A 26,540-nucleotide genomic window follows, 5' to 3' on the forward strand; every position below is an offset into this window, starting at 1 on the left:
CAGATTAATAACGGTCACACCCAAAGAGTGAAAAACAACAAAAAAAGACTTAATCCTAAATATCTTAATCTAGTCACCGTGCAGATTGAATGGAAAACAATAAGGCCACAGATAATCAGAATTTGCAGTAATTTTGTGTAATAATTTACAGATTAGCCAGTGACCACACTGTAAATGTCAAAAATAAACCACTCTAATCACTTCTCAGCTTCTCCAGAAGGAAATGCAGATTTTAACGGCATATTAATGAGAATGCAGTGTACTGTACAAGTGTACTATAAATCAAAGATTAATAAACATATTGATGCGATGGCCTCAGTAACCCTGATAATCCTGGGTGGGTGACAAATGCATGAGCAATCGTTACCACTTCTAGTGGATATATTGATTAAACAACCCAGCAATCATGAGTAAATATGGCCAATTTCATATCATGTACTTCCAGGGAATCCTGCGCAGGCCGGGCAAGTGACATTTATGGTTAATGGGAATGGTTATAGTTAGATTTTTCCTCCTTGGTCCAGTAACTCTAGCCTTTCAAAATAAAAGTCTCTTTATATTAGAATAATATATACCCTCTCATTTAATTTAGTTTCCCTCCCTGCATCTCTTTTTCTTTACAGCATGCATATAAACCTTTTAAACCTGACGTTAATATAAAAGGCATATGCTATTGTGTATATTTGTGTTTTTGTCGGCCCAACACATACTCGTCAGTAAAGTGTTTCATGGAGGGCTGCACTTTGCTTGGTTATTTATAGCTAGCAGTGTTAGCATCCTTACAGTAGCACCACAATGTGTGACAGTACGATAATCTAATTCAACAACCCTTATCTTAATGAGTCTTATCATTATCAAACTAATGCAATCAGTCGGGCAACATTTATATTTAGGCCTCCCGTCAAACAAGGCGCTCTTGTTCAACTGATGATAGCGTGTCTGTTTGTGCACACTCTTGTGGGTGTGAATGTGATTTATTACATTTGTCTGTCATTTTCATCTTAATTTTTTGTCTTTCGTTTGTAATTTATACTGTTTGCCTCTTTAAACGTGGACAGGAACATACAGTATTGTCTTTCTGTGCTCTCTGTACTTTTTTCACGGACTTTCTATCTCAGTGGGCAGATTTTCATTCATTTTTCCATAAGCTGTGTTGCGCTGCTTGGAAACTGCCGGTTGCCGTAGAGACGTAGCTCATCGACCACTTGGAGTGGAAGACTAGGTTTGCATATGTGCCATTTTAGCCTCCATTTATGGGCTTCATTTATGCCACTAATTTTCTTTCTCTCTCTTTCTTGCGCCTCTCTTTATCTTTTTTACACTCTTTTTATCTCTTGTACATTTGTTTTAATGATACTGATAAAGAAATATAATCTTACATCATGTTGGTGATGAATAATGCTGCTAATTTACTTGTTTTTGTTGAAGGATGGTAATCTAAGCCATGTTAAGAAGATGAAAAAAACTGCTTTGGAAATCCAAACCAAAAACTACTTGATGCAAAAGCCTAAAGATCCTTCAGTATATCGGTGTAATTGGCATTACACCTCCAAATTCTCAAAACACACCCAAGTGCCCTTTACAAAGCTGATGACAGCCTAGAGATTCCACCCACAATTAGCACAACCCACTGTAATGACCCAGTGAGGCCGTAGCTAATGAGGCACACAGTGGCACTGCTCCCTTGTCTCATGCCGGCCCTCAGGGATTCTTTAGGGCTATCTATATTTGTCAACCTCACTTCACCTTAAGTCAGTTTCTTCTTTATTTTTCCTCCTGTGTGAGAACCTTGAGCTCAGCCTAATTACTAAGCCAATACAGCTCTGACTGCAGCCTGGACACTGACGCCTTATTTTGTCGTTATTCGCGGACTCTGTTTCAATTGATTTCAGCATTGTGTTGGCTGTTATACATTCTGGGAAAAGAGACTTAGGAGTCAAAGGTCTACACTGGGACCTGAACTTGAAGCCTGAACTTGGCCCGTTTAGATGAGATGTTGTGGCCAGACCTGTCAAATTTTAAAACTGAGGGTACGTTTACACGGCAACGATGTGCTAAAAACAGAAACCATTTTCCTTCGCGTTTCTCGCGCACAGATTTCAACGTTCTCAAAAGTATCCCCTTTCACACGGATCTGCAATTACGACAGAAAATTATGGTATTATACTGCCAGGCCAGTAGAAACACTATACTCACCTACTTTAAAGACTGAACACGTAATACACATGCGCATGACGTCACTGTTTTTTCAGAAATTCACATTTACACAGACACGATAACTGTATCGGTTTCAAAAACGTGCACTTTGAAACTTGTTTTCGAAAGTTTGCGATTTCAGGCCCCCAAAACGGCACTGTTGTGTAAATGAATGGCCAAAACACATAGAAAGCTTTCCATTTTTAGTTGAAAATAGTGGCGCGTAAATGGCCCCTAAATCTGACATATAAATATCGGCCGCTTTATTAGGTACACCGGTTCAACTGCTCGTTCATGCAGATATCTAAACAGCCAATCACATTGCAGCAACTCATGCATTTTTAAATGCAAATGCATTTAGGCTTGTAGACAGAATATATATATATATATATATATATATATATATATATATATATATATATATATATATATATATATATATAATATATATGTGTGTGTGTATATAGGACGCACGCACGTACGCACGCGCGCACGCACTCACACATGCACGTACGTACGCACACATGTACACACACATGTACACACACACACACACACACACACACACACACACACACACACACACACACACACACACACACATACACATACACACACACACACACACACACACACACACACACACACACACACACACACACACACACTCTATATATACATATATATATGAGAATAACTTATTTAAAAAATAAAATAATTTTGTACCAGTGGGCACTGGGTTAATCAGGTCACTGATGAGGACAACTATGTGTTGATCAGGGCACTGATGGGGCTTAAAGTGTCAAGGAAACTTTATGGTGTTAAACGCATTGTATTTGGTAGCATGATAGCTTTTTTTTTGGCCTCCAGCTAAAAATAAATATAGTTGAAAGAGGCCCGCAGTGGTGGCGGATCAGGTATGCAGCAGAGAGGAGCGAACAGCACACTTTAATAAATGCCAGGCCTCAGCAGACTCCACACAAACCTGCAGGCCTGTGGAGAGAGAGAGAGAGAGAGAGAGAGAGAGAGAGGGTGTGGAAAGAGACAGTTCCGTCTTGTCTGTGTCAGTATCTCTGTGGATGAGAGAGAGTCTGAAAATCAGCAGAGGAAACAGGAAACAGAGCACATGAAAACATAAGCATGTTAAAGGGCTAGTCCAACCAAAAATAAACCAATGTGACTTTCAAATATGGAACAATGAACCTTAATGTAGCTGTTTTCAATACAAATACATATAAATAAATAAAAGAACACTGTAAAAGTGGCTAATACCATCTCCTCAAGCCATATGATACTGTAGCTCTGTGTGAGACCCATTCAAAAATACAAGTCATTGTACAAGTCACAAGGCGTTTTTCCCCTTTTAGCAAGCTCTTCTGAACTCGAGATGCATTGTGACTCGACCGTTGAGAATGTGAACTTTGATTCATGAGCAACAGTCTGATTTCTAAACTAATATTTAGTATGATTCCTAAAGGAATTTTCAGTCTGATTCCCCTAGGACTGTTGTAACCTGATCATTGAGTCTGTGAGTGGAGCTCTGATTCGTGAACAAATTGTTCGATCTGATTTATGAACAACTCATTCTGTACGAATCCTAAACTGATGTTTTAGTCTGATTCCAGAATGGATCATTCATTGCAAACAGTATCGACTGGTTCATTGAAAAGACCCCCCCCCCCAAAAAAAATAAAAAATAAAATAAAAAATAAAAATAAAAAATAATAAATAAAAAATAAAAATATATCAATGATTTGGATCTTGACTCAATGATCCAATCGCTCTGGATCTCAAGCTCACTAGAGAGGAAGACTATCAGTCAATGATGACTTAAATTACAGCACTTAAATAGAGCACATGAGTCGTATGAACCACTTTGATGTTATTTTTTGGAGCTTATTGTAATTTCTGGACCCTTAATGCATTTTTTTATTTATTTTTTGCGGGGAACTATTCCTTTAACCAGACATTTTTTTCCCTTTCATAACTAATCCATTTTTCTCCAACCTGACATTAATCAAATAAGTGCTTCTGATGGTAGGTGGGGGGCAGGGTTTAGATTGTAATTATTAATGTGAATGTAATTATTCCTCCATAAATCCCAACAGAGAATTCCCCCAGTGTGGGATGAGTGTTGGTGTGCTCCACTTCAGGAAGAGTTTAGTTAGGGTAGGTCATAGAGCAGAGGGAGGGCCAGTCTGACCCAGAATTATATATATATATTTTTGTCTGTCAATTTCTCTTTTTCTCTGAGTCACTGAAGAACCCTGATGACGCAGAGAGGAAAGAGAGACACAGGGAAAGAAACTGAGATATTTTAACGTTGATGTCTCAGAAATGGAACCGCACACCTTTCCTTTCAAATGCTTTCGGCTCAGCTTTATTTTCTGAGAAGAACATTGCCAGGTCAGGCTGACATGCAGGAACTTTAACGTCTCTTTACTCATGAAAGCAAAATTTCAGCAGTTTATATGAACACCAGAATTTTACATTTACATTTACCATCAATATCCATTTCAGTACTTCAGCAAAAAAGCAATAGTCTATGAACACACTACTTTATATATGTATATATATTAGGGCTGTTATACATGCCCGTGTGTGTATTTATATATTCAAAATAATTATACACAGTGAGTACACGCACATTTAATATGTAAACACAAACTTTTATTTTGGATGCGATTAATCGCGATTAATCGTTTCACAGCCCTAATATATATATATATATATATATATATATATAGAGAGAGAGAGAGAGAGAGAGAGAGAGAGAGAGAGAGAGAGAGAGAGCAATTCTTTGAGTAAATGGTCACTACCAAAATAAAAAAGCAGAGAAACTATTAGCAATAGAACAATTAAGTAAACCAGTAACAGTGCTTGACATTTTTCTGAATCAAATATTCAAATAAATATTCAGAAATTAAACAAATAAAAAACTAAACAAAGTTAAAATTATTGTGTGAAATCACAGTACAAGTTTATAATTGGCATACTTTTTGGTGAGAGAGCAGTGACAGCAATTGGTACTCAGTTTTACTGATATAGTAGAAATATATTGTTACGGTTTTTTTCAGTATCGACATTGTGCAAAATAGTCCAATAGCCTTTCATTCTCAGCAGACAGACATTAGCCAGTCACAGAGATGGATTAGGGGTTTGTGGATGCTAGAAATTGATCTTAAAATGGACTTATTGCTTAAGGAGCATTGATTTCCTTCTTCAATAACTACATGTTATGAGAATGACAGATGGGAATGATATTTGAAGCAGTAAGAGAGAAAGCTTTCAATTGGTCAGAGTGCCAGGTGGGTGTGGCCTCTCCAGTGACGGGCCATAGATCCGTGTTGGTGAGTAGATCGACGGAGGTGTGGTCTCCACTCTGGGCTTTGAGGACCTCCTGTGTTTAGGCCACAACTGGAGCCTTCAGCAGGAGAGCGGAATAACAGCTAAATATTTAATCAAATCAATAATTTAACAGCTGCCATGGGAGGCAAATAAAGAAAAAGAGGGGAGGAGATAGAGTGAGAAAGTGGGAGGGAAGGGTGAGATACAGAGAAAACGAAAGAGAGAACAGCAAATCTGCAATCACATTCCCCAAGAAAGGCCCAGTAACCATAGTAACAGGAGATGACTGTCACATGATGCGGAGGAGTGGAGCAAGAGGGAGGGGACCTATGAAAAGAAGAGGAGAGATGATAATCACGGGACGGAGTGAGTCGAGAGCAGATTGAGTCGAGTTCTGTGTTGCCTCAATTCTGCTTCATGTCAGCGGAAGCCAAAAGCCTTCCCATCACCCCGACTGCTTACTTATGAGTGTGACATAACAATTGTGAAGAGAAAGAGAGTTAAAAGATGTTAAGACTGATGAACTGAGATAGGAGGGGGCAGGGGATGATAATGAGGAGAGTAGCGTAGTATGAAAACCAAAGATGTGATCTTTCTTTTGCTGTTTTATCCTGCGTCTATTATCTCAAGGGCTAAGCATGACCAAAGAAATACAATTTTCTGTTAGCTAATACTGGCCTTGCTCTGCTTAAATTGTATTTAGCTTTATGAAACACCTTCTATGGTGGTGCTTTTGACGGTTAAATCATTGTAATGTAGATGAGCATCAAAAGGATACAGTTTGTTGCTATGTCATTTTTTTTCTTGGCAGCTCTGTATTGACGAGGCTGCTCTGGAATTGTGGGAAATATCCTGCACACCTAATTAACAAGATTTAGATGTTTTTGATTCAAGTTCCCACACACATCATGTTCAGCATATTACATAATTCACAATATATAAATTGTGTAATATAGTATGCCTATAATCTGGAGCTCTATTCCAAAACCTAGTGAGCTGCCTATCACCTACATAGGAAGCTGCCTTCTAAGGCGCCATACTGACTTGTCATAAAACCTCATAAATCACTGATTTGAAGTGTTCTATGTAGGCAGCGACTTTGTGCGTTACGCAAATAGGAACTAGCAATTTATTTCAGTAGAATTTGATGTTAGCATGCTGCTAAGCTAACATAGGTACCCTAATATACAAAAAATGAAAAGCACAGAGAAATATTATGTAAAATATTACGTTTACTTTGACTGAACACTTTTTCTAAATCAGTAGATCCATTTAATGAAATATATTTTAACAATCATTTCTGTCATCTCATCTGCCTACTTCGATTTACCTTTTCATAGTATTTATGGCAGTACATTCTGGAATTGCATCCTTCAAAAAGCTTAAGTTGCTTGTATGTCATGCTTTAAACAAGTACACTTATTTTGATGTGGCTATTATACTAAAGCACATGTAAAGTGCCTGATTATAATTTTAACTGTAATGTTATTTAATATTACAGTAACAACAGGAGGGTGAGCAAATGATGACTTGAGATAAAAAAAAATCTTTTTTGAGTGAACTATCCCTTTAAGTCCTACTTTAGTGGGTGAAAAAATGACTCTATATATCTGTTCAATTACATTTAACATGCAAATTAAGTGTCCAAAAACATTACATTTTAGAAATATGCTAAAAGGTAGGCTAATTCTTTTTCACAAGGGTCAACAGATTAAAAAGATGTTCGAATTCAACAGACTGTTGTAGATCTGCAGTCGAATGCTTGTTAGTAACAGTGTGCCTCTTGTATATCAGATCAATTCATATAATCTTAATGAGTCAGTGATTTGTCATCCTTCTGGTGTCGTATTCAGTCTCCTAGACCTAGAGGACTATAGCATTAGTCAGTGCAGGCCTCAGCATGCCTGACCCATGTGAGAAACATGGTCCCGTCCCCGTGTTTTTTTATGTCAATGTGCCGTACGACAGTCTCTCCTGATGCGACTCTCTCATTGTGTGTGAACCGGACGAACCCAGCAGCTTCTTAATAATGCAGGTCTGCATTTATAACACGATATCTGACTGTCTTAAAAGATGATAAAGGCAGGAGATGAATGGTCATCACTGCATAGCGTGCCATTCTGTGGAACATACAGCATCAGATTTCTTGTCATGGGCATTCCCTCTCTTCCATAGAGACACAGCTCAACAACAATTGAATGAAAAATGGATTTGCCTCTGAAATTTTAGCCTTCTTTTTGGGCTTGTGTTTTTATCTCACTCTACTTTAAATACTGGCTGTTTATGATCATATTGTTTCGATTCAAATTTCTTTATATTTATGCATTTGGAAGACTCGCTTATCTAAAGCGACTTGCATTGCATTCAATTTTGTGTACATTTTATTTCAAGTTTTGTGTAATCCCTCCCTGGGAGACATACTTTACACAACATGAAGCCCAAAAAGGATGCTTTGGAAAACTAAAAAAAGGCTAGTTCTCATAGGCCACGTACTGTACACACTGCAACCATATTCGCTTGTCAATTCACCTTTTAGTGCCTAATCCTATTCTGTACACACAGAGTTCAGTTATTTATGGAAGTGACAACAGTCAATTATAGTCAACTCTAAAACAAACAACAAGCTTAAAAACACTTGAAATAAAAACACTTAAAATAAGTGGATGAACCAACCTTCCAATACAAAACATGAAGCCTCTGTCAGTTGTGGTTTAGTTAAAATTGCGAAACATAACAAGTCTTTGCTCACTGTAATATAACTTTGGTCAAAAATATTGTGAGATGCCAGAACCTTGCTATGCCACTGTGTTAGTCATCGCAATTTAGAAAGTGAGTCGTAATCCGTTCACATGATAATTTAGATGAGATTACCGGTAAATGCGATTGTCACTACTAAAATTGTGCAGTGTGTACATGGGCATAGACCCAAACAACAAATTCCTTAAATATATGAACATGATTAGCATGATACATTATCATCATTGGCATGTTTTGATAAAACACACGGTAAAGACCCAATGTCGTTCCAGCCAGTGAAGTACATAGTGTTTTTTCGTTTCATACAGTACCCCAGGGATCCTCTAGGGCTGCACAGTTCTTTGCATATATGTCTGTAAGAGTATACAGTTTGCATTCTGGAACATACTAAGATAATTCGACGAAGTGTATGAATGAGGGAATCTCCTGTGAGTGTGTGTGTGGTTATCTGAAGGGATTTTGCATGCTTGACTTTCTCTGGCTTTCACACCTCTGTGCTATTAACATCAGCAATGGTTACTAAAGGACGTGCGACTAGTAGCTTTTCCCTTATTTCTTACTAGAAATGCCATGGAAATTAATTTAAAAAAGTAATAATTTATTTGAAACTTCTTATGAGGACATTTGTTAACACTCAAATCTTAAGGATTAGGAAACCGAGAGGTTCTCAGAGAATCCAAAACAAACACTAGTGTCTTAACAGCTGACACTAGTGAATAACGAAGTATGACATGTCTCTTTTGGCTCTCTTGAATTAATTTAGTTCTCATAGATACATTTTGGCACGACTGTGAAGGTCCATATTCACAGATATGGAGGAAACTAATTAATTAATTAGCAACTCACCCACTCACAGCATCTCTTTCGGTCATGTCTGTATTGAAATACACTAAAAATCAGTTTCTTCATGACCTCTCAGCCTTTTAGAAGTCCACCCCATGTTAGTGGTTGTAACTTGTAACCTTGAAAAGATTATTTGTAGTTTAAATCCATGTCTAGGGAGTTATGTCATGGACTTTGATAAAGTACTTGAGCAGGGTCTATACATCTTCAGCAAAGCGGAACATCTCTCTTTCCTCTGTACTAGTTTGAAAGGGAAAGTTTCATTGTCAGTGATAGATTATTAGACCACAGCCCTCGGGGCTCATAAGGGACTGTATGTTACTCTCCTGTTCATTGCAAGATTAGAAGCAACCTACAACTATCACTAGAAGACCTATAACACTGGAGTGATTATGCCATATTGCAGTTGAACTTCATTGTACTTAATTCATACAGATCCATCCATCCGTCCATCATCTAAATAAGTGGAAAAACTGAAGCATTTCTCAGTCTGGTCCGAGCCACGTTTATGAAGCACATGGGAGGCATTGAAACTGATCCCGCATATCCTGTCTCGTGGACATGTATTGCGATGTGTAACATATCATAAGGTAGTTGCAGATACCCTAGCCAGTGTTGCTATAACAATACCAGACACAGACACCATCATGTTGTGTCAACCAGCGACACCCTCAGCACTCGACATGAGAAGTGAAAAAGCCTAATGATACTCTGAGGAATCCGACATTTTCTGTAAAATTACAGTTCTATTGCATGTGTGTGTTCACTGTGCCTACTTGCGTCACTCTTACAATAATTGTATTTTCACCAGGTGCAGGTTCAGGGTGTCTGTAAGGATACTGTCCGTCACGCCGGGCTACTGACTGATCTGCGATTCAAATCTACAGCGCGTTGAGTTCTCTCCTCGCGCTGTTTCCTCTAATAAATGAATGCTGATGGTCCATTCTCTTTAGTCTGTGCAAGGGCCATAATGAATAGCTATTATGTGTCTCTATGAGCCTGATCTAAATTCAATAGGCAATCACTCTGGAATCACATGGTCCTTCGGTACCGTGTACCTTCCCCAAAAAAACTAAAACGGAGGTAGAAAGAGAGAATGAAGAATGAGAGGCGTGACCAATGTCGTGACATTAGAGACAGACCCAGCTGCAAGATAGATGCACAGAGAGACCGGAAACAGGTGCATGCCTGTTGAATCTTGACAGCTTTATGGGTTTATTCTTGCAGTTTTTTTTTTCAATCAAAAGAAAAATGCATGGCAAAAATGTCCCCGTCGCAAACCTCTAGCCCTGGGACCAAGGCATCTGTCACTATAAAGGCTCAAAGAGCCTCTGGACGCCAGTTTGATGTCCCATAATTCCCCGGAAGGGGTAATGTTGAAGTAATCCTCTGGTTCATGTTGTGTTGTAAAGCTCAAATTATTAATTATTCTCATAGGTTATTAGACTAATTCTAACCATTAATAGTACATTGTCTTCTGCTAATATTATTACATTCATTTTTAATTAGTAAAAAAATGTATCTGGTAGAAGCATCTATTATGATTTATTGGAGTTAGAGTGTGATGTGTGTGAGTTATAAGGGCTCAAGAAGGTTTAGTCATGCTGAGTTCAGAGGACTTGCTCTCAAAGGTCACACTCACTGGGGGAGAAGGAAAGGGAGGCTCCCTCAGCCAATCATACGGCCTCCTGCTGCTGATGCTGCCCCCGCTGAATCACCATGGAGATGCAATATCTGTCCCTATTGACAAGTCATACGGAAGATGCATCCATTTTCATCATCCAGATGAATATGTCTGCATCTTCACAGTAGAAAAACTTCAAAAAAATAGCATTTTGCATAAATTGTGGACTAATTAGCGACATCCATGCTTTGTTTTTTTCCCCTCGTTTTCATTCCCAGGCCCCCCATCTCTCTCCTTTTAGTGTGTGAACGCTTTACTCTTTCTCAGCGCAGATAATGGAGAGGGTGCAAGACCAGCCTTCTTGAACTGACCCCCATCTTCTCTTCCACTCTCTATTTAACATGGGTCTTTTCTTTTCACTCCACTCATCCAGTCCATTTCTCACGCTCTCCTCTTTTGGCTTTCGTACTTGCATCTCTGTTGTGAATTTGCGGGATGGCGGAACCCAGCCCCTTCGAGCAGTACGCTCGATTGTGATGTCTTTAAAAGAAACCAAACGCTCCTTTCAGAAGTTGTTACTGCTGTCAAGCTTTTTTAAATGTGTTTGTAAAAGGGAGTGATTTCATAAGTGAGAGGAAGAGGGAGGGAAGAATGAAAGAGAAACAGGAAGTCATGCAATGTGTATATTTCTATCATGATAACTCTCGGAGAGTTTTGCATGGTAATAATGGTTATGACAATGATGTTAATGTATTTGTTCTTGGCAGAATAGATCTGCTACGCTGCTGCTGATTCAGAATACATACATAACACACTGCTGTGAGCATGTACTGGGGATGGTGGATGGTTTCAGAGGAACTTTGAAAGCACACTGCAAACTGCCACATCAAACACTTACCTACTATTTAAATTTTGAGCAGCAAGCTCATTGGCTGCAGATGGAACAGCAACCAATCAGCTTGTGCCGTGTAGTCTACAGTGAAATTGTAAGCAGGTTGCGTTAAAGTTGCGACCCATCAGCCTTCTCCATCTAGAGTTTCATGACAGAACTTGGTATATATATATGTGTGTGTGTGTGTATACATTTCCCCCCTCTTAAAATAGTGAGCCGTATCAGCTGATAGTCTCAGACAGTATCTCTGCATTAGATTTCACTGTATAATAAGGGCTAACCGTTGCAGAAAGGGTGATTAGGGATCAAGACCTGATTTATGAGTCACAGATTGTTGTGTTTTTGGCTCGGGTTGGTGGGTTTGCATGCAGTATATTCTCAGCACTGTCAGCATCATTAAAGATCTGCATTGAGTTGCTCCTTCTAAAAATCCAACACATTTCAGTGTGCTCTTAAAGGTCTTCTCTTTCAAACAGAACAATTGTATGTAAATGAGGAACAGCAGCACATCCAATGATTGTGTTACTTTCCGTTGATAGTACTAGAATATTCGCTGATTCTGTTATCTGTTTCCTTCCGTTATTCTCTCTCATTGTGTCCTTGCACAAGTTTGTATAAAGTTGTTATGCAACAATAACTGACCAAAGAGGTCTTTTTAGTTGTTGTTTTTTTGCAAGAGCTTATGGACAGGGCTTTATAAAACATGTATTGCCAGCAAAAATAATAAAAAAAAAACATAAAAAAAACACATTTAAAACAGGATACATTTTTGGAGCAGCAAAAATTTGCATCCTATATATACTTGTTTTCAGAACACACACCTTGAATCAAATGGCGTTAAAAAAAGAAGGCCATTGGCGTATTAAAAAAACATTTCCAGGATGTTTTAAATATAAACCTCCATTTTGTGAGCAAACAAGCATGTTTATTGCAAGACTAAAAAGTTTCACTCTAGCATCAACTTTCCCCCACATGTTTCTGCTAAACTTCTTTGCAAGGAATAGGCACAAATGAGTCAATTGTTGACACAGTAAAGCCACCATCACACTGGCAGTGAAAAAAATAGCTGCAGGTCATGATTCTCAGTGCTGTCGGTTGCTAGTAGGCGTTCCCACATCGCATCACTGCTTATTTGCATAAAGTTGAACTCTGCTTGACTTTGTCTCATCACCAACAGTCGTGGTTGCTCATGTCACTGGAAAATTGCAAAATGACTGTCCTTTGTGGCCAAAATTGTATTGTAAACAACCCTGAAGAGGGCTTTGAATTTGCGATGAGAAATATTTGAGTTCATATTTAAACCAGAATTTGAATAGTAAACTTTGGAATTATTCTAAATTAGAGCACAGTTTGTGACTTAGTGTTCTTGTGTTTGTAAGTCTCTTCTGTGTGTTTTTTTCTGACAGGCTGATGCTAAGATGGTCTGTGATGTTGTGAGCCGTATGGAGGATACCGAGCCCTACTCTCCAGAGCTGCTGTCCGCCATGATCCGCCTGTGGTCTGACTCAGGCATCCAGGAGTGCTTCAGCCGTGCCCGCGAGTACCAGCTCAATGACTCCGCCCAATAGTGAGTATGGCTGTCTGCTGGGAAGAGCCATTAGTGCTTTTACGCTTCATTAATATACACATCTGTTATTATACCATTGACTATCACACTGCAGTCCTGTTCATTGTAGAGGCAGAGGCCATATATTTTATGGACTGCAAATTAGGTAGCTACATTATAATATGTATAGTCTTTATTTTCAATGCTTGTTTGAACAGGGAGCTTTTAGAGTATTACATGAGCTCAGCAAAATGTCACTCTAAAGTGAGAGAAAAATTCACAGATGCAATTACAGTATCTGCTGATGAAAGGTCTTGAGTTTGTGTGTGCATTTGTGCTGTACAGAATGTGTGTGTAATAACATTGAAAGAGTTTAGTCAGCATTACATTTCAGATTTTGTGGTTTACTGTAATAGGTTGGGAAGCTGGTCCTTGTGGAAAGTGGTGTTTAGATGAAGACAAATGACTTGCTCACAGATTGACAACATAGATTATGTATTCTCACATTTAGCTCCAAAACTCTGGAATAGCCTTCCTGATACTGTTCGTTGCTCAGACTCGCTCTCCCAGTTCAAAACTAGATTAAAGACGCATCTCTTCAGCCAGGCATTCATATAAATGTTTTAATCTTACAGTTAAATCCGGCCTCTAGTTCATAACCGCCAGAGGAGAACTGGCCCCCGACTGAGCCTGGGTTCTCCCAAGTTTTTTTTTCTCCATTAGGTCACCTGATGGAGTTTTAGGTCACCATTGGGTCACCTGATGGAGTTTTTCGTTTCCTTGCCACTGTTGCCTTTGGCTTGCTCAGTTGGGGATATTCAATTTAATGAATCAATCAATATTACTATTGATTAGCATTACCAAACATGGACGTTTTATAATTATTTTATTTTAATACTGTGAAGCTGCTTTGATACAATCTGTATTGTGAAAAGCGCTATACAAATATTCTTGACTTGACTTCTTGACTTGTTGCAATGAAGCACATGTGGGGAGGAGAAAGACTTAAAGATAGAGAAGGCAGTGTTTTTAAAAACACTTTTTGGTATACTGGTTGATACCTGATAGCAATCAATAATAGAAGTGGTCTAAATATTAAAACATACACATAACATGGACATACTCTATATCTTCTGTGGAAGTCACAGGAGTGTTGGTCCAAATGCAATGATACAATGTCCTGTCAACGTATGTATTTCCATGCGCACCCTTCTCGCGCAGACATCACACGTCATCACCATGAGGCAATGCAGAGTTGTAGACAGACTTAACCAACAGCAGCCATCTTTTACAGTTCATCCTGAACCAAAACAATGAGCCCATACTGCTTTTGTCTTTTGAAGGATCTTGTGCTTTCAAAGCTAGCTTGATATTGCTTCCCTCTCCGAAATTGCCTACACTACCTTTAATGTTTAGGGTACCAAAAAATAAGTTTGCTAGACAAGCCTGGGAGAGATGTTTTTCTTCCTTACTATTTGCATAAATATCATCAAGTTTTGCATAAATGTTCTGTCTTTAGTTCAAGCCAGTACGTCACATGAATGATCAGTAAGACAAACAAAGTTTCTAGGAGTGTTTCAAGTGCAGGATGAAAACAGAAATACCAAATGGTGGAAGGACAATACATTTCATTTTAGGATTTAAGTATGTTTTGTGATTTGTGATTGTGATTTTCTGTTATGACCTGAAAGAGATGCACGACTGAACTATATGACTATATGATATTTACTGTTAACAGGCTTTAAAAAAAAATGTATATTACCATATTCAGTTGAGAATTTGTTCACATTCAGTGACCTTGCTAATATTTAAAAAGCTCTGATTCTTTAGGAAGAATTTAATTTCAGTAGATGCTGTGAACACACACACACACACACACACACACACACACTTTTTCCATTCATAACCTGCATTTATTCGCACAGTCTTTTTTCGGATGACCCATTTAGTCACAATGTCTGCAACACTTTCTTCTGTGCAGCAGAGTTTCCTAATTAATTCTGTTTAAAACAATACTATTTTCTTCTTACATATATAATATACTTTATATTTAAGATACTCTATTTATTTTATTTAGATATTTATTATGTTTTAACTTTTTATTTGATTCTATTTAATTATATTGTGTGTTTTAATATTGGTCGCACTGTATAAAGAATGTCACGCCAATATAAAGGAAGTCATGTCTCTTTTTAGTGTCTTTGTTTTATTGTGCAGTACCTCGTCACATTTAATTCAGACTGTTAACTCCCTACAAATGAGTGCAAAGTATATTTCCTGTGGTTGTGCTCTAGATTTAGTAGCTATGCAGTGAACAGGAAACGGTGCTGCACACCAGTGTTTATGTTTCTTAGCTTGCGCGTGTGTGTGTGTGTGTGTGTATTTACACTAAAGACATGGCCAGCTTGACAGGTACAACTTGTATGACTAAATCATTCTTTCACATCAATCATTGACTGTATAAGAAAATAAGTTCAAGAGAGATTGAAGATCATTTCTTTTGGGCTGTTTATCCGGTGTGAAGCACACTGGCTTCCTTTTGTCTTTAGGCTGTAGTCTTGTCTTTCTCCTCCCAAAGGTCCATTGAACTGCTGAATACATCAGGAGACATTTCTGAACATTTCCGATTGAGTCGCAGTGGTCTTTTCCAGAGTGAGATGCTGTAACAGGAGTAGATCAGCCCTCATAGTATTCTGAAAACTTCTTTCATTCTTCTTCCACTATTTCTGTCCTTCCTCTCATTCTTTCACACTCACCAGCTTCTTCTATGATAACATCAACTTTATGGTGCTATGAATGAGTTCATCCACTATTGTCCGGCCTAACTGACGGATGTTTTAAAAGCTCCTCCCTTTTTACACCGCAAAACACCCCAGTTGTGTTCCTCTTGTCCTCAGTTTTGTTCCTGATCAGTTTTATTTTTGTTTTTGACTTCTTCCTCTTCTTTTCAATTCTGGGTCTGCTAATTTAATTTGTTTAGTCTTTTTTTCTGGTAATAGAGTTAAAGAGAAGCATGTTCTACTTCTGGTTAAATCTGACTGTGTCATACTCATAATTGCTTGTGGAGGTGCACTGGCCTGAACTGAAACTTGCTAGATTTTGTGTGTTTAAGTTCAGCACCTTCATTTTTGACGTTTCCAGAGCAAATATAGGAAATCTCTATGTTCTTATTTAAGTCATGGACAGTGTCATCTTTCGGATTAACTTTCATTGAAAATGAACTTTGCCTTTAGAAAATGTAGCAAGTTTCACTTACTCTCAATTTTTTTTTGTGGGTGTGATATTGTATCTTCACTGAATTACTGTCAAAATCAAAATAACTTGTATCCTGGCAAACTAGGTAATTTGTTATTGTCGCCAAATGAAAGTCATAGATTTGGGTACAGTACAGTAATTCCAGATGTCAGAGGTAATGTCAGACTTTACATGATATTAGTAATAATGGCTCATTGTGACATTCTTGCAGCACTCTGAATTTCCAAACCTTTTTGTTACCACAATACATGTGGAAGCAATGTCTCTCTCTCTCTCTCTCTTTCTCTCTCCGTGATGGGGAGCAGCAGACAGCAGGCAGGCCGCTGAGAGGTGTTGCCAGGCAGAGCACTCAAGCAGCAGCAGGAAACAGAGGGAGGGTGGAGAAAGAAAGAAAGATGGTGTATGAGAGAGAGAGAGAGGGAGACGGGGGAAGGGCAGAGCTGGCAAGCAGCCTGAGTGGTAGAGAGATACGAGTTTTCCATACTAAAAAGAGAGAAGTGAAGAAACCCTACAGCACAACCCTGCCCGCATGTCCATTAGGCCTAAAACGACAGAGTAAAGTCCACATAGTGACGTCATATTTATAAAAGATTTACAATAGTACATACAGATACTCCACAGAACACCATCAGGGCATTGAGTGCATATGAGATAAAAACTGTAGTCCTGCTGCGAATGACAAAATGCACTTGCGCACACGTACTTGTACATAAAATCCAACAATTCTTCCTTACTGAATATATTCTCTGCATACAGCCAACTAAGCAGACAAGGAGTTGAAATATATGATGATATTTTTTGACATTTAAAAATAATAATAATGTATATATAATGGCTAAATAAATACTGTATTTCAAGAACTATTTCAGACAATAGTCTTTTGCATCCCAAGATTTTTGTACTCTCACCCAAAGGGAACACTCGTACTTATCTCTGAGCCATGACTCTATTGAAATTTGCCTTTAGTCAAATAGTGGATTTATCTGGCCAGTGCGGACAGTTGCTTTCTAAAAAAAAAAGCTTATGGAAATCCTCAGTTAACATAGCCGCCCTAAATCTGCTATTTGTTAATAGACTAAATATGCTGAGAGGGACGCGTGCACAGCCAGCAGATACAGGCCACAAAGGAACGTGCCCCAGAGAGAGAGAGACAGCACTAACACTAAGAGAAGAGAATGTGTCAGTATACAGTCATCCCTATTAGTGCTGTTCAACTGATGTCCCATTTGAGACTGTGTACTATGAGAGCAGTTCATACTTAAGTACATACTGTATCACGTAGACTTGAAAGAACCTGCGATTAAGTGCCACTGACTAAGCGATCCTGCAAGCCAAAAGTGCCACTCATAAACATTGAAACAACTTAGCCAGTCACAGCAACAGCACCCCCTAGAGTCAGTGTAGTGAACCATAAAAAAATACACATTGAGGTTTCTTTCAAAAGCTATTTATATTGTTTCCATATATGGCTGACAATATTCAGCGGATCCAGACTTTTTTATTATTATAATTTTTTTTTATTACAGCAGGTTTGGGTAAAACCTGTGACTTTGCCAAGCAAGACATGTTCATGGATCAACATATTTTGGCTGAAAATGTAGTCTTAACCCTAACCCGAAACCCTAAACCCTAACCCTACCAATAACTTATCCCTAAAATCAGAGGGAAATAATATGTGAGTAACACTGATTTAGGGGCACCTAACCCTGGTTGTAACTAAGCCTAAACTTGACATAAACTGTAAACTTGTCCCTCAAATCTGATTGGTTGATTAGAATATTGTTGAATGTTGTTGATCCAGGAACATGTCACCTCCAGCATTTAAGAATGGTCAAGGAACATTGTGTTTTAATGGAAGCAAGAAATTCTGACCATTTTCCCTAAAACTTTCTGTTTATTTCCAGGTTTAAAATAGATTTTGTTTCCCAGATCTTCCCAGCGGTCGACTTTTGGACCACATGACATAGAAATTGCCCTCACGTGCTGTGTTCTTCGTTGTTATTTTTTATTTTTCAGTCCTCTTTCTATTATCTCTCCCTCTATTTCAGGCCTTATCCGTTTCAGCCTGTGTCTGAATCTGGCTCCGTGTCACTACATCTGTGGAGACTTGGCACAGGGAATTTCACATTATTATCAGAGATTTAACTGCTGTTTATCATGATTTAGTGTTTAGTGATGCTGCATGATGTTGTAAGTCTGTGGAATTATTTGGTGGAAGGGAGGTTATGAGGTCAGAAGGCTGTACGTGTAGCCAGGGACGGTACAAAGGGGAAAGATGGATAACTTGTAGTAGAAAAATTAATGTGAGAAACTGTAACGCTTAATATCTGGGGGCATCCCGCCTTTTAGTGCCATTTGCCATTGTGATAGACTTGTTTTGCAAATCAGCTGCACAAACTTGAAGAATATAGGGGTTTTAAAGCGTGATTTGAGCTAGAGAAGAAACATTTACAGTTGTTGTCAGATTTAAATCTAATATATATCATTGCCACATAATCTTGACAAACAATTTTGGATATTTAGATTTAAGTTGATACATATACTAGATACCTACAGTAAAAAAAAACAGTTCTAACCCCAAACGGTAGTGTGCATAGAAAAAAATATCTATGTTGCTATCCACCTTATTGTTTAATGCAGAAGTAAGCTACTTTGTACTTTGAAAGTGTGAAGCTTTCGATTCATTAGACGCTATAGTGAATTAAAGAAGTGTAGTCAATGGTAAAACTATTTGCACTACAAACTCAGTGTGTTTATAATTAACACAATACATTAAAATAATATAATAAATACCAGTTTGCAATATCGATAAGCATTAACTAGCTGTTTTGTGCAGCTAAAAACATTCCATTTACGAATGGCCGTGCTCGCTTTTATGTTAAAAATAAGCTGGATAGGGGAAATATCCAAGATGCCCGTTGAGTGAACTGACTTGTCTTAAAGGGACTTTGTTGTAGTTGAACACTGAAGACAGTAGTGACAGTGGAATGTTCACATTTCACTGCAGAATTCTGTTGCAACCAAGGAAACCTTCGACTGCAAAATCTCAATGCCACAGATGGACAGGAAAAGAAGGGAGACAAGAAAGAAAGAGAGGCAAACAAAATAAAAAGCAAGAGGAGAATGTACACCGAAGCATACAAGATATAATTACACAAGACACAAAATTAAAAATCGAGCTGATCTGAAATTCCAGCTGGAATACTTGCAGTAATTTTCCTCTAAATGTGTCAAAACATTTTTGAAATTGCATTTTTGATGTAATCATCCATTAGATGTCTACTGGTATTACCAGCCAGATGCTTTGATGGATGTTGCGGCGTCTCGTGGGACTCAACCTTCAATTCAACTGGCATCCAATTTGGAAGCACACATATTCATCTGGAAGATAAATGACATCCACAGCCTTAGAGAATATACATCACACATTGTTGAAAATCAGGCTCGGTCCTTCTTGTCGGTTTGCATCACTGTTGTGTTTTGAAGAGGTAGCTTGTGTATAAATGTGTCAGCTGTGAGTGGCACAAGAAGGATGTTTCATGTTTTATTTTGACTCGTAGTCCTATAGTCTGATTGACTGTCCTGTGTTTAAGATGTTGTCTTTAGTAGGGATGGACTCTCATCTGATTTGTTGACACTCACTATTATATGAAAAGCAATAATTTTTCTGTCAGTGCTAACATAAATGAGAATCTGTCAACAAAATATGAACTCAAGGAAATTCACTAAGGGGCCGTTTACACAACAACTTTTTTTTAAACCAAAAACGTGTTTTGGCCAGTTTTTTTGAAAGTGTTTTTTCCTCAAACGGCTGTGAACGGGACTTGCGAAAACCGCTAAGGCAAAACTTTTCCTGGTTTTAGTACATTGTTGTCGTGTAAACTTACCCTAAGAATTTACCCCTGTGATGGCTAAGTTACAGTCTTCAGTGTTACACGATCCCTCAGAAATCATTATATCATATGCTAATATGCTGATTTGGTGCAAAACAAATCTTACTGACCCCAAACTTTTGAATGGTATAGCATATGCCTGATTATAATATAATGGTAAACACAATAAACAGTGTGCTAGTTGTGCTAGGTAAATAGCAGTTTTTTAAATAAGATGCAAATTATAATAAGCCTAATGTACATGGACTTTTTTTTTCTTTTTCTTTTTTTTCTTCTTGGTTGACAAGTTACTAGTATCTCAAGAGACGTATATACTTCACGTGAATGACAGTTGCTCAGATTCTGTGGAAAACTGTGGGTCCTAACACACTGCCTTTCATTCTTCCTCCAGCTATTTAGACAGTTTAGATCGGATCGGTGCTCCAGACTACCAGCCCACAGAGCAGGACATTCTGCGAACTCGAGTGAAGACCACCGGGATTGTAGAAACCCACTTCACCTTCAAGAACCTGCACTTCAGGTGAGACTGATTGGTGTGTTATTTATGCATCTGAAGGTACAGCGTGTAATTCAGAGCCTTTCTCTGGCTGTTAGAGTACTACAGTTATTATCATTTTCACTCATTCATGAATCATAATCAGGCCATGGCTAGATGGAAAAGAAAGTCTGATTTAATATATGTATGCTCAGACTCTTTTCAGCAAAAAGTGTTTTTAACTCTCGCATTGCAGCTGAAGTGGTTATAGACCGAGATTAACGCAGATGATTGTCTCCAAACACTGCCATTTTCTCGCTTCATTTCAACTCCTCATTCACAGGTTTTGTTTTCTTCACTTTCTCATCTGAGAGCACGTGAAAATAGAAGACTAAAATAAAAAGTGTTGATGGGGGTGGGACAGACAGAGCTGCCACATTATTCTGAAGACAGATTTAGCAACACGTCACACTGTTACGGCAGAAACTCGTTCCACTCTTGATATTGGGTGAAAATCATTACAGATTTAAGATTTAGGGCTTATCAAAGCATATAGTTATATAATAAAATACAGTAGTGGCCAAAAGTGATGATTTTTTTTTTATTATTATTTTTTTTTAAAAAGATTTTGTAATCATATTGCGTTGTGCTTTGAGTCAATCGTTTTATTTGTGATAACGCTATAAAACATGCCAAATTGTGTGGACGTAGTTTTTGGCCAGGCTGTCATACAAAGAAATTATGAACACGTGCAAGAATAAGAGAGAAACAACAAGACTGATTATGTCGTAGTCAATGTATGTAATAAAACTGCATTTATTTGAAATATAACTAATTTTTATCATTATAAATGTTTAACTTTACTGTCACTTTTGATCAATTTAATGTGAATTATTGCTGAATAAAAGTAATACTATTTGACTATTTTAAAAGTTCATTATTTTGATTGGGTGTAATAGAATAGGTAACATGCTTTGATGTTTAAAAAACACACTTTTTCACAATTTTTCACATACTGTACATTATTAAGTCTCTATTCCCTGTGAGAAACGCACTGGTTTCTACAAAGCCCCTCCTTCCTGAAAGCTCAGATTGCTCTGATTGGCCAGCTGACCTAGTGCATTGTGATTGGTCAAACACATCAAGTGTGTGTCGGAAATGTAACGGCCCTTACCATAATATTGAGCTTTAGCTTCCAAGGCTTCTATAGGGTTTGTAAACACACAGTTAATAATAATGTCGTTGGTTTTACCATATCAGTTTGAGTCTGAGTCGGATTGTGAAAACGCGGATGTTCAAGCCGTTCGATTGGAAATATCTTTGCAAACACAACATGAGCAGAACGTTTGACAGTGGTAAGCAGGAAGCTGTCCTCTGTAAAATGTGCTGTCCACAAGCAAACATTGAGTTGTACTGCTCAGGAACAGCTTTATAAACAAATCTTAACCTCGGTTTTGCTTTCGCAACCAAACACAAAAAGCCAAACACACACTTCAATTCACTGAAACCTCGCCTTCTTTCTTTGCGTATGCCTTTAGACGGGGATTATGCTAATATTTCACATTGTGACTTGGACGTTTGAGCAATCTGGACTTTGACCGAGGTGTTTTAGGCAGATCTGGATCATTGTTCTCCGTTAGATCAAATAAACCACTGTGTTAGGGGACTGTAACTTTGCAGATTGTATACATGCATAAACAAAAACATCACACACTAAAGGAAAAGAAAACCAGTAAAAAGTAACCCCAAGCTTTTAAATGGTAGTGTATGTTGCTCGTGTGATGCAGTGCATTATTGTGAAGTCATGTTGAGTTGTGTCTTCTCAGGCTGTTTGATGTGGGAGGTCAGAGGTCGGAGAGGAAGAAATGGATCCACTGTTTTGAGGATGTGACTGCCATTATCTTCTGTGTGGCTCTGAGTGGATACGACCAGGTGCTCCATGAAGACGAGACCACGGTGAGCACTAAATACACACGCACAGACATGCATCCATACACAAACACACACTTCTGTGCTTATGCTCTGACACACACAGGCTCATAAATAATTGCGCGTGCACTGTGTTTCAAATACACTGTGTGCACACCTAACAAACTAACAAAATTGATTCATGGGTATTTGAACATATTTTCTCATTTGTAAGTTGCCTCAGATGAGATGTTTATCACAAATCCTGATGGTCATGACGTCTTGGTGCCGACATAATGATCTTCAAGTTGATCAGAACACTGTAATCACAATCATGTTGCCAATCATGTGACCATGATCATAGTGTGCTGTGTGATCATCCACAGCCTTATAATTAAATAAGGGCCACGGGACCTTTAAATAGCTGCTTTTTAGAAATGTTTAAGGTCAGTGGCATTTATAAATCAGCCTCCATTATGAACTCCCACACTAAGCGGCACATTCGGTAATGCGTATACTGTGTATGTGTCATCTTGTGCATACTGTAAAATTCTTAGAAATTGTAAATAATAATGAAAAAATAAGAATACTTGATAATTGTATTTCTATTCCAAAGTTCTAACAAACTTACTGTTACAAAATACTGTAAATTTTACTATTGGTTCAAATACACTAGGTTTATACTGAATAAAAATATTTTTTCCCCCCATAAATAATTACTATTGGTCACCCTTAACATCTGTCTGTGGGTTTAGCTAGTATATAGCTAGTGACTAAACCTCGTAACTCCATTGGATCATCAAACGGTCGGTAAAACCTCACAACTCCACTCCGCCTCTATCATGAATGAAGTGCTTCACTCAGTTTGGAGCGTCCATGCTTGTTTGCAATGCAAAGGTAAAATAAGAACTGTTTTTTTTAATAAGTACAGTATTTTCTTAACTCAAGAAACACTATAACTGAACGTCAACACAGCTACTGTAAGCTTTATAACCAGTATGGTGATGAAAAAGTAATGCTACGCACTTACTGTCTCAGATGCGTCCTTTCTAATGATGGACAAAGCATGTCGCAGTGGCGTAGCTCTAGAGTTATGGTGGTGAAGAAGTCTCAAACCCCAGTTTATTATCCACTACAGAAAGCGAAAGTAAAAACTGACTGAGCTTTTGACAAATCCTGTTGATAAGTCCGATAGCTGATGCTTTTGACGATATCTCTGCTATCATCAATACACAATATCATCGTCTATGGGCACAATCTGGCACAGGGCTTATCGCGGGCTGCAACCACCCACCCCCCCGCAGTTCATGCCCTGCTTGTCATATCTAGGTTTCAATAATGGGTCATGTTTTGATTCCCCACACACTTTACCATCATTATGGACCAATTACTCTGACAAGTCTAATAACGGCATAGCTCATGTGGTCACAAAGGTTTATTTTGTTTAGTTTTTTTGCTAACACATTTTGTAACTTGTGATGTCAGGATGCATTTGTCCCACATCTTGAAATGGTAATTTTGTTGATTGTTAGTCAAGTGTTGGGCTCAGCGTAGGTTGAGTTGAGCGTTTTGTCTCCTGGGTGTTCATGTGATCATGTCATTAGTTTAAGACAACAAGCACTTTCCTCACCATGTCCGTTTCTTATAGACAACATGAGATAAAATGGTTACATCTCAATAAGTTCCCATTAGTTGACATTATTTAATGCATCAACTAATTTTTTTAACAATGTTTATTACCCCTATTTTAATCAAGCTTTGTTAATGTTAGTTCATTGTTAGTTCATGTTATCTCAGGTCCATTAAATAATGTTAAAGGGGTGGTTCAGGATTTTGGACATCGGACCTCATTTTCAAGTTAGCCTGGTTGTTATTCATCAGTGGAGACAGTTTTCAAAAAAAATCATCCAGTCCTTCCAGTTGCATAGTTTGCCGATGCTAGGCTAGCGCGAGTCAACGGTATCTGTGCTAGCCTGCCATTAAAAGCAGTTTTACCCACTCCAAAGTACACCAAAAGCAAATAAATTATAACGCCAGACTGTCGATGTAAATGTCTATTGAGAGAATAATGTTAGAAATCAAAGTACCGGTCCGGTACTCTTACATCTCAATGATCGCATTACATTTACAGGAACTAGTTTCTCAGCAGCGGCGGAATTTTACTTTGCTCCGGTTAGTAGTACTGCGCCGAAAAGTAAACACAGAACAGAAGCGCGCGCACTACAGACGGGACGTCTAGCTAGCTAGTAGTAGCCTTGAACAACGATATTGAAAAACATTCGATTATAAACTAAGGAATTGGCAACATGGTGATTCGTTGTGCATTTCGAAATTGTAAAAATAAACCAAATAGATGGTCATGCAAAAAGTTTCCACAAATTTCCATTGAGAGACCCAGAAAGGAACCAACTGTGGCTTCTTTCTGCTGGCTTGGACAACGAGACACCGGCAGAGACTATATGTTGCGAATTTGTAGTGATTATTTTAGACCAGACGACTTTGAAAAAACCCATAATCGAAACGTTCATAAGTCACTGACAAGGAATGCAGTTCCAGCCGTCTTTCCATATGCACCAACAGCAGATGAACAGGTAATAACTTTTGTTAGGCTACTATAGCTATCTATTAAGCTAGTCCCTTTTCATAACTTATAGAATGACAATGACAGCGTTAGTGGAGATAACGTTACAGTTCAATTTCTGCCCTTTTAGTATCTATCTCGATTAGTTCTTCGTCTGTGTATTCCGGCTCATACATGTACGGTTCGTTGAATAAAACACATTCCTCGTCTCCAAAGTCTGAAACATTGGCATGGCTTTCAAACGTGGCCATAGTCCTATGTTGATTTCTTAGTGAAATATCCTCTGCTTCTGTAGTGATGAGTGTCAGCGGCAGGTAAATACACTTGCGTCATGTGGAGACTCTCTCGGTTGCCTAGGTAACTTAATATCACTCCGCCGCTGCTGTAGACTGTGCTAATAAATACAGGGAACAAAGTGTAACTATTGCAATGCAATGAAAGGGTAGTTTGATTTCTAACATTATTCTCTCAACAGACATTTACATCGACAGTCTGCCGTTATAATTTATTTGCTTTTGGTGTACTTTGGAGTGGGTAAAACTGCTTTTAATGGCAGGCTAGCTTATACCGTTGACTCGCGCTAGCCTAGCATCGGCGAACTATGCAACTGGAAGGACTGGATGAAATTTTTTGAAAACTGTCTCCACTGATGAATAACAACCAGGCTAACTTGAAAATGAGGTCCGATGTCCAAAATCCTGAACCACCCCTTTAAAACACAAGTTTTGTTTTTAATAATGTATTTCAAATAACGTTAACTAAGATTAACAAATGCTTTACAATTATTTTTAATTGTTAGATAATGTTAACTAATGTTATCAAATGAAACTTTATTGAAATACATATGAAATATTAAATATATATTAAATAATATAGTAAGTAGAAATAACTAAATAAAGGAAACAATTAAGTTGACCCAACTTTTTTTAAGTAATCAAGTTTTTTAAATATATATAGTCAAACTTGTATATGGCAATGTGTTTACATAAAATAATCAAGTAGACAAATTTAACACAAAAAGCCATACAAACTTATTTTTAAGGTCTTTGAACACTTTTACAGTGTCCTTTAAAAGAAGAAACCAATAATTATTTGTATCCACCCACAATTGATTGATTTTGTGACCGTGCCAATTGAATCATGGCAGGTGTGATGATGAGTCATGTTTGGACGTCTGTGTGACACAGGCCTCAGATCTGCTTAGACACACTCTCTCTCGACA

At 38.1% G+C, this 26,540-nt stretch overlaps 1 protein-coding gene across 2 annotated transcripts in view; it reads left to right on the forward strand.

Annotated features, from left to right (window-relative positions):
- The window catches only part of gnao1a (guanine nucleotide binding protein (G protein), alpha activating activity polypeptide O, a), an 84,396-nt gene that overhangs the window by 46,376 nt on the left and 11,480 nt on the right, over window positions 1-26,540 (forward strand). For both annotated transcript variants that reach the window (XM_079622003.1, XM_079622004.1), the window contains exons 4-6: window positions 13,067-13,227; window positions 20,746-20,874; window positions 22,656-22,785. In XM_079622003.1, the coding sequence (XP_079478129.1) occupies window positions 13,067-13,227; window positions 20,746-20,874; window positions 22,656-22,785 (420 nt within the window). The remainder of the gene's footprint in view (window positions 1-13,066; window positions 13,228-20,745; window positions 20,875-22,655; window positions 22,786-26,540) is intronic.

This window comes from Phoxinus phoxinus, assembly GCF_949152265.1.
Source record: "Phoxinus phoxinus genome assembly, chromosome: 8".
In the NCBI taxonomy this organism is placed as follows: Eukaryota; Metazoa; Chordata; class Actinopteri; order Cypriniformes; family Leuciscidae; genus Phoxinus; species Phoxinus phoxinus.